General features: G+C 35.2%; 1 protein-coding gene across 1 annotated transcript in view; it reads left to right on the forward strand.

Moving 5' to 3' along the window:
- Positions 1–18,197, forward strand: part of CFAP47 (cilia and flagella associated protein 47) — a 333,438-nt gene that overhangs the window by 245,365 nt on the left and 69,876 nt on the right. Inside the window, 3 exon segments of the mRNA XM_045860609.1 lie at positions 6,940–7,034; positions 12,894–13,069; positions 15,087–15,194. Of these exon segments, the coding sequence (XP_045716565.1) occupies positions 6,940–7,034; positions 12,894–13,069; positions 15,087–15,194 (379 nt within the window).

The raw sequence follows: 18,197 nt of genomic DNA on the forward strand, positions 1-18,197 counted from the left end.
GGAGTACAGTCGTGGAGGCAAAGGTATCCCAAAGAAGAAATCTTTATTAAATAAATTTCTGTTTAGCCAGATTCCTCTGAGAAACAGATACCACCATAATATTATAATGTAATGTAATGCAATATATTATAAAGAGAGATATTTTAAAGAATTAGCTTACATGATTGTGGAGATGGGCAATTCCAATATCTGTAGGGCAAGTGAGCAGAGTAGAAAATTACGTATGAGTTGCTGTTGTAGGATCGTGTCCAGGTTCCATACCAGGCAGGCTGAAAGTTCAGGCATGTTTTCCATAGTACAGTCTTAATGCAGAATTGCTTCTTTTTCAGATAACCTTAGTTTTGCTCTGAGGGCCTCCAGCTGAGTGGAGGGGGCTCACCCACGTCATGCAGGGTAATCTTCTTTATTCAAAGTCTATCAATGTAAGTGTTCATCACATTAAAAAAATACTTTCACAGGAGCATCTACACTGGTGTTTAACCAAACAACTGGATACCATAGCCCAGTCAAATTGACACATACAATTACCCATCACAGAGTACATGGATTAAGAGTGGTATTTAGCCCTGGCTGGCATAGCTCAGTGGATTGAGCACAGGCTGCAAACCAAAGCATCGCAGGTTCGATTCCCAGTCAGGGCACATGCCTGGGTTGCGGGCCATGGCCCCCAGCAACCGCACATTGATGTTTCTCTCTCTCTCTTTTTCCCTCCTTTCCCTCTCTAAAAATAAATATAAAATTAAAAAAAATAAAGTTAAAAAAAGAGTGGTATTTAGGCAATATTAAAATGTTTAGGCTTCGAGATGGAAAAGCAGTTGGAGCCAGGTAGGCCACTGCAAGAGTAAATGGTGTTTGAAGTGAAGAGAGCAATGTCTTTTATATTAGTGATGTGATTACAGAAATACCACTGAACATGGAAAACATTTTAGAAACTACTATTAGATAATTGTCTTGAGAAAGAGAAAGAGAGGATTGATTCCAAAATATAACAAAGTTTGTATCTTGGTGAATAGGAAAATATTAAGATGGAAATTTAGAAGTGTGTTGACTTTGTTAAATTAACATTTGTTAAGTAGCCCTGGAAGTGTCAGATGGTAGTGAGTCAGAGTGCCCCAAAAGATTGCAAGGGAAAGTGAAATAGAGAAGTTCCTTGTCCCAGGTCCTGGAGAGTGCACTCTAGAGGCCTCTATGGACAACAAGGGGAGAGTAAGCAGGGTGCAGGCAGAGAGGAAGGAAGGACCTGGAGACATGCCTTTATTAGGGTCTTTGGATAGAATGCTTTGGGGTTCCCAGGCTAAAGCCAGATTGATGGAGCCCTGGCTGGTGTGTCTCAGTTGATTGAGCATCCTCCCACAATGTATAAAGTTGCCGGTTCAATTCCTGGTCAGGGCACATACCTGCATTGTGGGCCTGATCCCAGGTTGGGGTACTTTTGAGAGGCAACCTATTGATGTCTCTCTCTCTCACATCGATGTTTCTCTCCTTCTCTTTCTCCCTCCTTTCCCCTCTCTCTAAAAATGAATAAATAAAATCTTTTAAAAAAACTTAGAAAGCCAGATTGGTCGATTCAAACCATAAACAGGGGGATTTTGGTAAGCTTCCTAGGAGATCTTATCTAATGAGCACACAAGGAGATGGTCCTGGGAGGCTGGGGAGAGTACTTAGCACACGGGTGGTTGTGGGAGTCATAGCATGAGCTGGGCTGTTTTCTAGGGTATTCACTTGTGAGAGGGGCTAGTGTCACTTCAAGGCCCCTGCAGGCTGCTTGGTCACACAGAATAGACGTAGAGGCAATAATATTATGGAATAGTTTAGTTAAACTCAACAAGAAGAAATAAGTCTGGGAGATTACCGTGCTTGGCACTGTTTTGTATTTCCTTATTTTACTGTGATATTGAGCCATGTGCATGGCAATATTTAGTCATCAGTTGAATGTTTTGAGCTGAGACAAGGTGAACAAGCTTTCTTCAGTTGAAATCATGCAGGGGAGGCAAAGAACAGAAGCCTGTCCTAGATGGATTATGCTGAGTTAAACCTTTATCAAAATCTAGGGCAAAAAATCCATGAAGGTATACCAGATAAAAGTGCTTAGTAGAGTTTGAAAGAAAATCAGAATATTGTCATGTCATGTTAATGGACTGAAATGAAATGCTATCTAATTTTAACAATCTAAGCTGTATGATGACAGGTTACAAGGTAGATTAAGACCTAGGAAAAATGCATCTGGTAACATTACAGTTATCCCCAGTTCTTCAAACAGGCCTTCCCATATCACTGTTTAGACATGATTAGCCATTCAATCACCCGTAATAACATGGGTGTCTTTCATTGCTCAGCAGTATATTTCTTTTCAGTTAGGGAAGTTTCAGTTATGCAAAGTGAGTAGTACATTCTGGAGATCTGATGTACAACAATGTGATTATAGCTAACAATATGATGGTGTATGCTTAAAATTTGCTTAGAAGGTAAAAACTTAAGTATCTTCACCTCCCCCACCTAAAAAATGCTAACTTTGTAAAATGATGGATATGTTAATTAGTTTGAATGTGGTGATTATTTCAAAATGTATACAAGCCCTGACTGGTGTGGCCCAGTAGATTGAGCTCCAGCCTGCAAACCAAAGGGTCATTGGTTCGATTCCCAGTCAGGGTACATGCCTGGGTTGTGGGCCATGTCCCCAGTAGGGGGCGCTGGAGAGGCAACTACACATTGATATTTCCCTCCCTCTCATTCTTCTTCCCTTCCCTCTGTCTAAAAATAAATAATGTTTAAAAAAAGTTTTGTAAAAAAAATCAAAATGTATATCAAATCAAGTGGTACACCTTAAATATATATAATTTATACCTCAATAAAGCTGGGATAAAAAAGAAATGAAACTAGCTAAATGAGAATTTTTTAACCTTCCAAATAAGGAAACATGAAATATAATGGCAACACCCAGTTATTAACAATAAGCCTAAAGAGATCATCTTATACATTGTAGTGGGAATTTCAGTTGATAATAATTTGAAGAGAGCATTTACAATATGTTTAAAACTTGTAAGAATTGTTTATCCTCTTTCATCCAATAATTTCAGTCCAAGGAATATTTTCAAATAAAATAATTAAAGATATGCACACATATTTTTATATTAAAATGTCCCTTATGGCCCTGGCTGGTTAGCTTAGTTGGTTAGAGCATTGTCCTGATACCCCAAGGTTGTGGGTTTCATCTCTGTCAGGGCACATACAAGAAGCAACCAATAAATGCGTAAATAAGTGGAGCAACAAAATGTCTCTCTCCCTCTTTCTGTCTCTCTCCCCTTTCCTCTCTCTCTCTAAAATCAATAAAAAATGTTATGTAATTTATTATGTTGAATAACCAATACTTATTTTTGTAATTTTTAAATTTTAAATGTTTTTGAATAGTATTATCTGCACATAAATGTTTTTTGCAGTTTTATTGAAAAATAATTGACACATAACACTATAAGTTTAAGGCATATGGCATGATGACTTGATTGACTGCATGTGTTGCGAAATAATTCTCACAATAGGCTCCACTAAAATCCATCTTCTCATGTAGGTACAATAAAAAGAAAATAAAGAAATGAACAGAAAAAAATTCTCCTTGTGTTTAAAACTCTTAGAGTTTACTCTCTTAACACCTTTCCCATATATTATACACCAGTGCTGACTACAGTCATCATGTTGTGCATTACATCCCTAGTACTTATTTATCTTATAATTGGAAGTTTTTACTTTTGACCACCTCTGTCCATTTCTCCCACCCTCCACCTCTGCTAACCACAGGTTTGTTCTCTTTCTCTATGAGTGTTGTGGGCTTTTTGTTTGTTTGCTTGTTTTTTAGATTATTTTTCTTTGGTCTGTGTGACTTAACCCATTTTGCATAATGCCTCCAAGGTCCATCCACATTGTCATAAATCACGGAATTTCCTCAGGCTTTTTTCCCCCTACCTTTTTAATGGCTGAATAATATTCTGTTGTTTATATATGCCACAACTTTGTTATCCATTCATTTATTGATGGGCACGTAGGTTGTTTCCATGTCTTGGCTGTTGTCAATAAAACTGCTATGAACATGGAGGTGCAGATATCATTTTGAGTTAGTGTTTTTTTTTTCTTTGGGTATGTTCCTAGGAGTAGAATTGCTGGATCACACAGTAGTTCCATTTTTAATTTTTTGAGAATCCTCCATACTGTTTTCCATAGTGGCTGTATAATTTACAATCCTACCAACAGTATACAAGGGTTTTCTTTTCTCCACATCCACAGCAGCATTTGTTATATATTATCTTTTGGGTGATGATCTTTTAACAGGTGTGAGGGGGTATTTCATTGTGCTTTTAATTTGTGTTTCTCTAATCACTAGTGATCAAACTTAAATGTTAATAGTGAATAGTCTCTGAATGATGATAGAAAAGCGTATGCACACATATATGGGTATATCAATTATATAAAATTTGTACATCCCAGTGTGTATATGTGTGTGTGTGTGTGTCTTTACTGATATATGGAGCCTGGAATTTTATACATAAAATGAAGTAGCATACTCTTGGTTATAAGATGATGACTAATTTCCATGTCCTTTAAGCTTTTCATGAATTTCTCAAATTACTATAGTGAATGTTACTGATTTTATAATTAGAAAAAAATTTTTAGCATACTTAAATCCTGCAGTGAAACATTTATTATTATTTTTGTTGTTTTTCTCATCAATAAATCATCACTAATCCCATTCTAAGCAATGAGTTCCTATTTGATGTACATTTTTAGCACTGTGGGAATTAAATCATCTTCATCATGACATTGCTTTATGTGATCATCACAGCAATTACAAAGAGTAGGTGTTATTGTCCCTGTGATAGTTAATTTTATGTGTCAACTTAGCTGGGCCATGGTGCCCAGATATTAGGCCAGACATTATTCTGGATGTTTCTGTGAAGGTGATTTTGGATGTGAATTACATTTAATCTCTGTACTTTAACTAAAGCAGATTGCTCTCCATATTGTGGCTGGGTCTTATCCAGTAAGTTGAAGGTCATTATGAAACAAAGGCTGACCTCCCCTGAGCCAGAAAGAATTCAGTCAGTAGAGTGCCTTCAGAATTGAACTACAACTCTTCCTTGAGTCTCCAACCTGCTGGCTTATCCTACAGATTGTTGGACTTTTCAAGCCAATTAAATGAGCCATTTCCAAAAAGTACATACAGACACACAAGATTAGTGCATGCAGACTAATACAGTCCCCACAGATTTGCAGACTATTTTACTGCTCTTTGTACTAACCCAGAGTCATGTAGCATTTAGCCTTTGTAGTTACAAACACCCTTCATTTTCAGAATTATTTTCCCTGTGAGTTCAGTGTGCACTAAAGCACTGGAAAAAATCCATAAAACATACATGAGCTAGGAAAGGAAAGAGTTTTCATTTTAAGAAATTTGGTTTGTTGTGAGATGTCACATTTAAATGTCTTAAAAGCATTTTGAGCCCTTTCGTAGAATTGAAGGAGCAGCCAATAGAAACATGACCAGTGGTTTTCTCAGTAATCTAACATCAAGATAAATTTGGTAACTTATTCTTTGTACATTAATGGTCTTAAGGTGTCCATAAAATAAATAAGCACAGGAAGCAATTCAAAATGTGGAGGTAAGTTTTCCTTCAAGAACTTTGACAAGCATTTATAATAAGTGCTCCTAGATCTCCTCTCTTCCTCTTACTAGCTGATTGCTCTGAATGTCTGAATTGTTCTCAGCTCCACTAATTTTGTAAGTGCTTCTTGATAGCTAAAGTATTGAAACAGGTCAATATACAATATAATGCAATACAACATGATACAAAAGAGTGAAGTACCATATAATAAGATATAATGCCATATACTATACTATACTAAATGACATTCATTGCTTTACAGTGCATCACAGTATAATGCAGTACAGTACAGTACAATATAATACAATGCAATGAAAACCAATACTCTCTCAGAAGAGAGAGACACTGAGAATTCCACTAGCCTGGGCCTCTTATTTTTATAGATGAGGAAACTGAAGCCCAAAGAGGCTAATGATTTATCTAAGTAATTCAGTCAAATGTAGCAGTTCTTGGAATCTTTAAAATATGATAATACTGATATGACAATGCATACAATTAACTGAAACTGGAGGATGGCTCACACTGCAAATTTGGTCAATGCTGGAAAATACAGAATAGCAAAGTGAGAAGCTGAACAGATGAGAACGAATGAAAAGAACTGGGTTTGATGCCATTACATGCCCTGCTACTCCAGGCTGCTGAGGTACACTGGGGTTCTGGATTCTAAATTTAGAAGTGTGACTTGAGATATTGCCAGCAACAGAAATATCTACTTTTAAACAATATTGGGAAGCCAGTTATACACATAACTTTCTCTTCACTTGGTCTATACCCCATTGCAGCTTTCTTTGGGTTAAATTGCTAGGATCCATTTTACTGTCCCAAGAAACCAGAAATCTCTTGGAGTATTCCTGACTTTGTCTTTAGAATACATTCTTAGGGCACTGGAAATGCACCATTGTGAATTGTAGTACTATATTTGGACATTTCTGCATGCAATATGTGAGTGCTTTGGCAATTATGGTGAAAAAGGACTGATTATTTCTTCTGAAATATTAATCCCTAACTTAAAAGTAAAACATCCATACGTTCATTTTAGCGGAGAACAAAAGTTACTGGGGCAGGCACCAGGCAAGGAGTCTTTACTGGACATGCTCGTGGGTGGCTGTGCTTTACAGAACTTCTCTTACCACTTCCCAAACAGTGATGAGATCACCTTGTCACCCTCCCCTCAGCACTCTCCACAAATGAGTCCATCAAAAAGAGTTTGAAAATGATATCTGTTCATGTTTTCTGCAAAACATAGTATTCTGAAGCCTATATTAAGAAATGTTTTTTTTTTTTCCAGGTGATGTTAGAAATTTACGAGTCTGGTATGATTTTGAAATCCATATTCATCCTGAGGGACCTGTACATATTATTGAAATAAAATGTACTGCTTTGGTAAGAGCCCATTAAATGTTCATAGAGTTTGCCTTTTTACAGACAGAGCTTTTTGTTGTACACTTAAATTGCTATCCCTAAAAATAGCTATATTAATTACTCATATTGGAATAAAGTATTCAAATTATAGCAATTTTCATTTTAAATCCAGTCATGTGTATCTTGAAAGCTTATGGAAAAGATTTTTTAGTTCTGTGGTACTTTATAGTGGCTGCACTGATTAGCATTCTACCTGGATGTTTCAAGAATTACTAGAGCAAACTTAACCTTCACCTTCGTGCCTGCCCTCATGTGTATGATAAAAGCAGCATTGCATCTCTAGGCTTTTTTAGTACTGATTCTGCCTGTTTACTAGCAGCAGGCCTTTCACTTTGAAACATATTTGGAACAACTGACATAGATTTAGGATTTTAAATAACAGTAACTAAGAATAAGATGGTCTTATGTGAATTATTAAACTGTTACTACCTCCATGTCCAGGATTATTTAAGAGTCAAATATTGAGACTCTTGCTTTAAATGAAACATGAAGACAGTATTAATTGCTATCAATTATGTCTTCATTCAATTAAATTTCTTTGTTAGTGCTCAAATATTTAAATCCATGATAAAGGTTATTTTCATTTTTTAATGTGAAGATAGATTTCTTTGTATGATTGATTACTTGGAATGTTGAAGTTTTGCTCCATCACATAGAAAATAAGAAAAGGCTTTAAAAACTTTGTCTATAAATCAATTATTTGCTCATCTGATTTCTGGGTAAATTTCCATTGAGGCATAGAAAATGGATGATTAAACTATTGAAATGCACTCAAGTATAGATCACAAAAGCAATCTGTTCTACTAAGTGGAAAATAATATGATGATGGTAGGACCATTTCGCTCAATGAAAATGCCCCATTTCTGTGACCCTGTTATCACTGCAGAATAAAATCTTTCTTAAAGGTTATTTTTAAATTTATAGTTACTTTTTTTTTGTAAAATTTTGATTGTGGTTCTGTTACAGTTGTACCAATTTTCCCCCTGTTGCTCTCCCCTGCCCTGTTCACCACCCCCACTCCCAGTCAGTCCCCACCCTGTTGTCCACATCCATGGGTAATTCATACATGTTCAACTAGAAGGGTTCAACTAAACCCTTCTCCTCTTTCCTCTGTTATCCCCCTCTTCCCTCCTCCTCCCTTCTGGTCACTGTCAGTGTGTTCTTTATTTCCATGTCTCTGGTTCTATTTTGCTTTGCTTGTTTTGTTCATTAGGTTCCTGTTGTAGGTGAGATCATACGGTATTTGTCTTTTGCCGCCTAGCTTATTTCACTTAGCATAATACTCTGCAGTTCCATCCCTGCTGTCATGAAAGCTATAGTGAAGTGCTGGAAGCAACCTAAATGCCCATCAGTAAATGAGTGGATCAAAAAACTGTGGTCCATTTACACAGTGGAATACTATTACAGCAGAAAGAAGTAAAGGTTATTTTTAAATAGCATAACTTTAATTATGAAACCACTTGCTGTGGAAAATGTTTACTAGTTTAAAAGTCATCTTTTTATCAGGATGCAGGAGAAAAAAAATTTTTCAATGAGTCCAGGTGAAATTGAGACCATGAGGTGTCATCTCAAAAAGGAGAAGACATTGGCTTCCTTATTAACCATGTGTTTAAAATAAGGATAGAGATGAGTAGAAATGTGAGTAGAAACACAAACTAGCAAATATATATGCAACTCTAAAATTATAAACAACTGTTGCATCTTCTCATTAAGTGGTTCATAAAGTACCTGCTTTTTGATAAAGAGTTATTAACCCTTCAAGAATGTATGGGTAGAAATTGAGATTTTTGTAGCTCTCAATTCTGCATGGTGAAGATTGTCACACAGGTTGAGAAACACGCACCTGCAGGGCACTTTATGTGGATACATAAGAAGACTGAGCAAAAAGCAAAAGAGAGCCACCACCCATCTCTTTTAATGCACTTACATGTGTTTTTATTTTTTAAATTGATTTGTATATACCCTTTTGGGAATATATTGTTTCATGAATAATGTACTTTTAAATGGGCCCTTATCAATTTTTTCATAAAGGGCTTTCCCCTCCCCATGCAAAAAAAACCCTCCATTATTATTATTTAATCTTAATTTCATACCACAGTAGGATACCTGCAACTTTTCTTATTTGTATATTATTTCAGATCACTATCAATTATACTATTGCTTTTTTTCAATGTGAATAGTTAACATGGTTATTTGAGAAAAACATTGAAATAAATTCCTCTCAAGGTCTACTCAAAAATGCAAGTTTTGAGCCCCCATCCTATTGAGTGGTTTTACATTACAATGCAGGAGCAAAACTTAGTGCCATTAGCTGCTACATTGCTCTCTTTGCCACTATAGACAGGTATTCTGTACTAATTAAATGTTCACTTTCAACTGAGTTTGGTGGAGAAATGGAGTCTTTCCACTGACTCTATCCACAGAGGCTACCAATAACAGTGATACTTTTGCCAAGGTAGTAAGCTTTGCCACCTTTCTAATAGTAATTGCCTAAGATACAAACTGAAGTGCTATTAATTCATGGACATGAAGATTTAATTGGTAGAGATGGTATGGGTTATTTTAAATAATGCCATCAAATAAACTTTTGTGCACTTCTTGAACAAAATGTTTTCTGAATACTTTCTGAAGTATAAAACTGTTATCCTGACCTATATATTGTTCCTTAATATGTTTTACTACAGTTACTGTTTTTTTGCAAAACTTTTGAGAAATATTTTACTTAAACCTTAAATCATCAGATGTGGCAATGGAGCTTTCAAGATACTAAGCCATCTCTGATTTTCTATCTGTTTCTCAGCTATTGCATTGAACCCTATCTCCATATTTTCTTTAGAGATGAATGAATGGTTAGAATCTCTCTAAAACAGGGGTTTTGTAAGAAATATTTAGACCCTCATAGCACATAAATTTATTTACTTCTTACAGCATGTTTCAAAAATCAGATTATATTCACAATAACCAAAAATTGGTTGTTAGTAATTCATTCTGTGGGGGTAAAGTATTTAGGATTTTCTTGGAAATTTTAACATATAATATCTGCTGTTCCATTTTGTTTAAACTCAAAAATCTCTGGTGTGTCATACGGTTTGGCTGTGGGAGAGGGATGAGAGTAACCACCATCTCACTGACAGTAATCCCAGTATATAGCATAGCAGTGAGCTATGTTTTCTGAAAACAAAACTTAAGTATGTGAACAAAATTTTATATTCTTTAAGTTTTAGATCAGTGATAGCCTTCAAAATATTTGAACTGTTGTCAATGATAATTGCATAACTGATTCTTTACTTATTTTTTCATTCTATAGTCAGCTTTCAATTAAATTCCCTCTATTGTTAATGGTGAGACCCAGAAATTTCCCCACAAACTTGTAAGAGAAGGGCACAGTTAAAAGCACTATTCATCCAGGTGGTGTCAAATATAAAAACATTAATACAAAACAATATATAAGATTTGTCAACCATTTTCAGTAAGGTTTTAGTTTTAAATCTTAGCTTTCATAATATGAAAAATATATTCTCAGGTGCTCACTTTGTTATGCACATTTTTCTTTCCTTTATATTTTCACATTTGTTTTTTTCTGGGTGAAAAATCATGTCATAAGAGTTGTGCATTATACTGAAATATGTGTTTCTCAGGAAAAGTTAAGGTGGGAAAAATAAATATTATACTTTGAATTTATCTTGACAAGTTGTGAAAAATTCTGAAATTGGAGTTTTAAAAAAATTATCTTATGTCCTCTTTATATAGATATGGATATCAATATAGATATAGATAGAGAGAGGGAGAAAAAACACCTATAACCTACGTTAAACAGCTAAGCAGGAATGTAACACACCTAGGGGTTGGTTCCTGCAATTAGATATCTTTCTACTGTCTCTACCTTTCATAGTTGCTCCCCGCCCACCTGATAGAAGGTTATGGGAAATGTCAGAATACACGTGAACAAACCTATGGATGCTACCAGAGCTTCTGGGTTTTTCACAACTCCTCAGTGCCTATCAGTGCATCTTCATCCGCACCTCAGCCCCCAGATCTGGCATTAGCACCAACCTCTGAATTCCCTACGTCTCAGGTTCAATGGCGGAGGATTGGAGATTGGAGGTGGGAAGCATGACTGCAGTAGGTACAGTGACATTCAGGTGGTGGTAGCAGAACAATGACAATGGTGTTTTGTTTTCAATTTATAATTACAGATCTGGTTCCTCTGAGTTCTAAAATGTTGGCACTGACTTTGCAGTTTAGAAAAATTACTGAGACAGATTGGAGTTATCACTTCCTCCGAATTATATGGTGCATCTCAAAATACCCTTTGGGACCATTTATTTATTGACTTTCTAGTGTTTTCAAGTTGAAAGAAGTTAAAATTGAAGATTTCCTCAATAATATATCTTACTTAAATGAATATTATTGTGTGTTTTGGACCTCAGAAATAATTCTTTTATAATGAACTCAATGATTATCTTCTGGGAGACAGTATGGTGAAAAATACTTCCTGCTAGTGCATATTGAATTGCCATTGATGCAATTTAAGCTTTATGAGCCAAAACATAATCTTTATTTACTCAGGCCCATTGAGAGTAAGAAGTTTGAAGTTTTCACTGAGGATATTCAGTGAATTAAATTTTTTCTGCTCAGAGAGTATGTGAATGTAACATTTATGCACTTATTTATTTATATGGGGCTAATCAAACAAATGTTTGTTTGCTCCATGGACAAAGCTGCAGTGTCTATCCTGAAGATATGTTTCATGAAGAACTCAACTCTCTCCTCATCACCACCTGTCCCCACCAGCTTAATGTCAGGTTTTGTTTTGGTTTTTTGGTCAGTCCTATAATATGATTTGATACATTTCAAAATAGCCCCTGTATTAAGTACACCCATTACCAATTTTTAAATTGTGATAGGAATGGGCAACATTCCCCTTTTCGTCAGGTTAGGGCATTATAGACAACTGGTCTTTGTTAAGATTGAGATATGTCCTATCTATTACTCACTTTTGACACATTTACTTCCACTAATACCTTTTACTTTAGTGGAAATAATGACTGTCAGGGGATTCAATAATACATTATTAGCTAGGATGGGTCAGAATGAGGGTCAGGAAAATGTCTTGGAACTTGAAGAGTGCCTTCTAGGACTAAGTGTATAGCTGGGGATGGTGAGGAGGTGGGGAGGCAGGACAGGAGAAACCAGAACAGAACATAGGAATCTGAACAGGAAGGTAATGATATCATCAGTATAACTTCACTTCTTCCTTCAGGTTGTCCTTACCGCTTGATGCTAATGTAGAGTTACTTAAAGTGTGTCCTCTAAATCGGTAGCAGCAGCCACAATGTTTTAGAAATACAAGATTTTAGGCTCTATCCAAGATCTACTGGATCAGAGTCATTGGAGTAGGGGGTCAGTAATCTATGCTTTAGCAACCTCTACAGGTGATCCCTGTGCATGTGGAGGCTTCAATATTGATACTACCACTGGAGGAAATTGACAAATGGACCTCATGTTAATAATGGTACCGAGGGAAAATATATTTTAAATGTAATTTTACAGTGTCCTTAGCATTTAGCTAGACAGATCTTTTGGAGAACTTGCTGAAAAAACAAAAAAAAAACCACACAAAAAAATGTTACCGTTTACCAAGACTAATCAAGGAAAGCAAAAGATTAAAAGCAAACAAGATACATTCAGTAGTAGATCAAGGAGAAAAATAAAACAAATAGCCTTATATTGTATCACAGTTTTCTTTGTATTTGCTTGCATAGAACAATGACTGTATGCAGACACTAAGAGCTGATTATATTTGCTCTATAATTCTAGGAAAGTGTTTGGTTTGAAATACCTCTACGTAATGTAAAAGAGATAAGTCTTCAGATACAAGTGAAGTTTTCAACTCCTGCCCTTAGTGGACTCAGGGAATTTGTGATGAATTCACAAGATTGTATCGACTATGCTGTATGCTATATTCCATCAGCTGTAGGCTGTAGAAGTGAAAGGTATGTTTTCAGTATGGAATTATATTTTATTGTTGATTTTTTGAAATTAAGCTTTTAAAATGGTTATTTGCATGCTATGATTATTTAGATTACACTTGCTCATAGCTTTAGCTTTATTTAGTACCATTCATTTATAAAACATACTAATTTAGAGTTAGCATTGTTTTCTCCAATGCAAAAATATTTATTGGAATGTAAAATTAAGTAATTTCTAAATTGCTCTTCATATACCCTCTTTCAGTCCACTTTTCACTAATCAAATTTTTCTAGGTACAAAAACTTGAGTCAAATTAAATGGTTACACAAGGATTAGGGGTAAAACTTTCCATTTTCTTGATGGACTTAATTTGTATTTTTTATTCTCAATTAAACACAAATCATCCTCTTGGAAGACATAGAGAATATTAATTAAGGCTATTATACTATGATGAATATATATACAGATGCTTTTTGACTTATGATGGAGTTATGCCCCCATAAGCCCATTGTAAACTGAAAGTATCATAAGTCAAAAATGCTTTTAATACATCTAACCTATCAAACATCACAGCTTAGTCTAGCCTACCTTAAATGTTCTCAGAACACTACATTAGCTTACAGTTGGGCAAAACCATCTAACACAATGAATACATTGTAGAATATCATTTTTAGCACAGGAAAAAGTCAAAATTCCAAATTAGATTTACAGATTCAACTGAATGCCTATGGAATTGCACCATCGTAAAGTTTAAAGGTGGTTAAGTTGGACCATTTAAGTTGAACCATTGTAAGTCCAGGGCTGTCTGTGTATATACACACATGTGTCACAAACATGCACCAATATGCACTCATATATTAACAGTGCAATGATAAGTGTATTTATAACATGGAAATTATGAAAAACTTAGTACTGTATACTCAGGTACATGCATACACACACACACATAACCTCTATGTTCATGATTACCTTAAATACTTTATAGTAAAATAATCAGCTTTATTTGTTTCAAAGTAATATCCCACTTATTTATCATAAAGGCTAGACTGTATTGGTGTGTGTAATGAGACACATCCATTATTTCATGAAAATGCCTATTGTTAGTTTATATGCTCTTTTGGAGTTAGAATAATTCTTATTTTAATAAATGATGAGTAAATATAATTGTGAATTGCAGAGGATAAACATATTTATAATGTGAAGCATGAAAATAAGAACATAAACAAATTATAAAACACACTATTTTGATAGATGCCCATTATAAATGTGGGCTAGTCTCCTCTCCCCAGTGTGACTATAGACACTTTGTGAGCACAGACTGAGTCTTGAATTTTCTTTATCAGCATACATTCAAAGACATAATTTGGGGTAATATTTACTGACTGCTTACTCTGCTATCATCAGGGAAGCATGTATTTTACATTCATATACCCATAAAATTCTCAAAGTAACCATGAGAGAGAAGTAGCAATAATTGATCCCATTTCATAAATGATGCAATTGAAGCCCAGCATGTTAGGGGATGTTAGGGGACGTGTTCAAGGTTACACAAATACAAGCCAACAGAGCTGGGACACCAGCCCAGCTCCTCTCACAGACTGTCACCTGCTCTGTCTCTGTCCCCCCAGAGATGAGCACATGCTGATTATGAAGAAGCTTTCCAGAGCTGCCTGTTTACTAGACAGACTTCACAGGAAAATATACATGTGTCTCATTCAACAAGCTAAATTTTATTTAATAATAGGTAGAGACAAAACTTTTCTTGATATACTCATTCAAGGTATTTGAATTATTTATGTTTAAGCATTTGTCATTGTTTAACAGGTATTTATTAAACAGATATTAATCATAGCACTGTTTGTCTTGAGTAATGAGGTGATTTTCTCACCAAAAAGAAAAATTTTAAACTACATCTACAGTGAGAGTAGAATGTGTCACAAAGCTGTTGTCAGATATCAATCGTAACTGGGATATTTTTTCTGCCAAATGTATTATACAAACTACAATGACTGATAAGAGTTTGTATATTCTCTCCACCAGCATTATTTTTCAGCCTGATAAGGCTCTAGAGTTCTGGTATTTAGTGAAATTTACTGTCGAATTACCAAAACCAACCATAATGCCAGAAGTGCAGTGTGACCTTGGAAAGTAAGTTCTATTTTGTAGATAAAATTTATGAAAGAAAAAAGTTTGTCTAAAAGAGTAGTGTTATAATGTATTTAACATTTTTAAATAACGCATGAATATTTTTTTCAATTGATTTTCTTTACCAGGGAAGGTTCGATATTTAAGCTACTCTGTGGAACACTTACATAAAAGAAAAACAAGTTAGGATTTAATAAGGAGAAGCTTTTACTAGAAACGATTTTTGTAAGAGAGGGAAAGGGCTATGGAAATCGTTGGAGAGGGCTGTTCTGGAGAGAGAGAATGCTCTGATTTCAGAAATATGCAAGCGTCTCAGAATCAACTAGAAAAGGCTTTTTTTACTTTGTAGGGTAAAGGAGGGACAAGCAGAGAAAGCTAAACAGAATCTTTGGAAGGGCTAGACAAGGAAGGGAAAATGTGGGAACCGATTAGAAAAGTATCTCTCTGGGATAAGCTGATTCCCAGGAAAAGCCAAGAAGGGAGGCATGTTGTACTTTTTTGTGCTTGCTCAGGTTTGGAGAGAAGCAGAGTTCAGGGGGCTGTTGAAAAGGAAGACTGCCTAAAGTTTGGTCAAGGCAAAGCAGAGGGTGAGCAATAGGCAACTGAGAATATTTTGATCACTTGGTTAATACCATATTCCCTTGAGATATGACCATTTATATTTAGGTGGTTGAGTTCTTATTACATGTCTGGCACCAAGTTCGGTGCTACTACATAAGGATAACCAAGACAAAATTTCTGCTAGTGGGCAAATCCCTGCCTTTTCATTAATTTCTCCCCCTTAGCACACCAAAAGAGTGCTGAATTCTCCTAATACCAGATCTTCAGCCAAACATCACTGCAAGTGATTTGTTAAGAAGTGACCCCAGTTAGAAAAAGTCAGTCAGAGAAGGAGGGAAGCAGGATAAGAAAAGGGAAGAAGCTGAGCGAGGGTGTGATTTCAGGTACAGTCCCAGACTTTATCTGACCCTGCAGAAAGGTCTGGATCATCTTACATCTCAGAGGTGGTCTTGTCTTAATGCCAAGTTGCTGGGCTTTTGAACTCTCATGCTAGTCACTAAATATATTAGTATATGGAAAAATATATATAATTACTAGTAAGTATAAGGCAATTCGTGAAAACACTTGGTTCAAACATTTTTAAAATCATGTTGATTTTTTTTCAATCCAATGGATGAGGGGTTGTGGGGATCAAGCAAAAAAGAAAAAAGAGAGAAAGAACTCATGGACACAGACAACAGGGTGGTGATTGCAGGGCTGGGGAGATGGGTAGAGATGGAAGAGAGTATAGGAGGAATACATGGTAATGGAAAAATACAATAAAAATAGTGTAAAAAAAATTTAAAAAGCACTAGCCCTGTCTCTTTCTTTTTAGCTTCTTGTTATGTTTGAATATAGTTTTTTAAAAACTTGATTTGTTTGAATCAAACTCATACACTATATAATTAAAAGATATAATACTTAAACATATTTGGTAGTAACTGTGTTTTTAACCAGACTTACCTTGGATCCTTATCCTCTTTGAAGTTTTCATGGTTTTTCACTGTACCCTTAAAATTCCTTAATATGTTTCCTTAAAATTCTTAATATGTTTATGTGGCTCTATTTCCATACAGTTTTCCAGGTAGTTAGGGTCTTTCAGTGTGGAATGACAGAGTTTCTAGAAATCTTGAATTATATAATTTCTTTATTTTCTCTCTTCTTTCTTCCTACATCTATGTTTTGGATTTAGAACTTGGGGGCTATTTTAATAATGTTCTTACCTTTTTCTTTTGCATTTCCCCTAACATTTCTATTTTTTCACTTAGACAGATTTACTCAGTTTTATATTTCAATGTTTTATTGCATTTTTATGTCAGCTATCAACATCCAAGATCATTTTTGTTTTTATTTTGTTTTTATTTGCATAGTTCTTGTGTTTGTTTTTTAAAATATAATGTTCTGTTCTTACTCTGTGTTTGTAATATTTTCTCTCATATCCCTTAAGGTATGAATGCTCATTTTAAGAACGCATGGTCTGTGTCTTAATATCTTTGTTCTTTCCTGTTAGAAACTTTCTCTGATGCTTGTATTACTCATATTTACGTGTAAGGCTCTAAATTAATAGTTGGGCCTTATTGGCCCATTTATGTTGTTCTGTGTGCTGTTCTTCATTTGCTTTCTTCAATGTCAAAAAGTATTCCTTTTTATTGTTGATGAACCTTTTTTCCAGGTTTGGTATATTATGAAAACTATTGTTTGTAACACTGTATATGTTTTTGTTGCACAGCTGTGCTCATTTCTATTGCACATAACCTAGGACTGTAATATCATTTAAATTTAGTTGATAATGGCAAAGAATTTGCCATTGGCTGTACCTTTTTACACTCCTACTAGTCCTATATGAATTATATTTGCTTCACATCTTCCAAAACATGGGTGCTGGAAGGCTTATTTTAACTATTCTGGCATATGTGAAGTGGTTCCTCGATGTACTTTTAATTTACATTTCCCTCATAACTAATGAGGTTGACTCAGTTGTCATATGTTTCTAGACCATTTTGATAGTCTTTTTTATCTGATTACAATTTATATTCAATGTTATTTTTGTATTAGTTTCAGGTGTATAGTGTATGTAGCATATAGAACTACAGTGACTAGACAATACTGGTTTTCATAGTGTCTGTACCAATTTACATTCCCTTCAGCAGTGTGCCGCTGTTCCATTTTCCACATTCTCACCAATACATACTTTACTATTTAAAAAAGTCATCCTAACAAGTGTGGGGTGATATCTCAGTGTGGTTTTGATTTGCGTGACTACAGGATGCCGATTTTGATGCTGTGTATCAAAAGGCATCAGAAATGATGATGGAGTGAGAATTAAGAAGCCTCTTGACTATTCTTTGCTTTCACTATAAATACCAGCCACATTTTAGGGGGCGGGCTTATTACCTCATCATCAGTTTGGATTTTCTTGATGTAATGGACAGAACTTTGTTAAGTTATTTTGCTTTGTTGTTATTT

The sequence above is a fragment of the Phyllostomus hastatus genome, unplaced genomic scaffold (assembly GCF_019186645.2).
Source record: "Phyllostomus hastatus isolate PE091 unplaced genomic scaffold, TTU_PhHast_1.1 phas_scaffold_200, whole genome shotgun sequence".
NCBI lineage: Eukaryota > Metazoa > Chordata > Mammalia > Chiroptera > Phyllostomidae > Phyllostomus > Phyllostomus hastatus.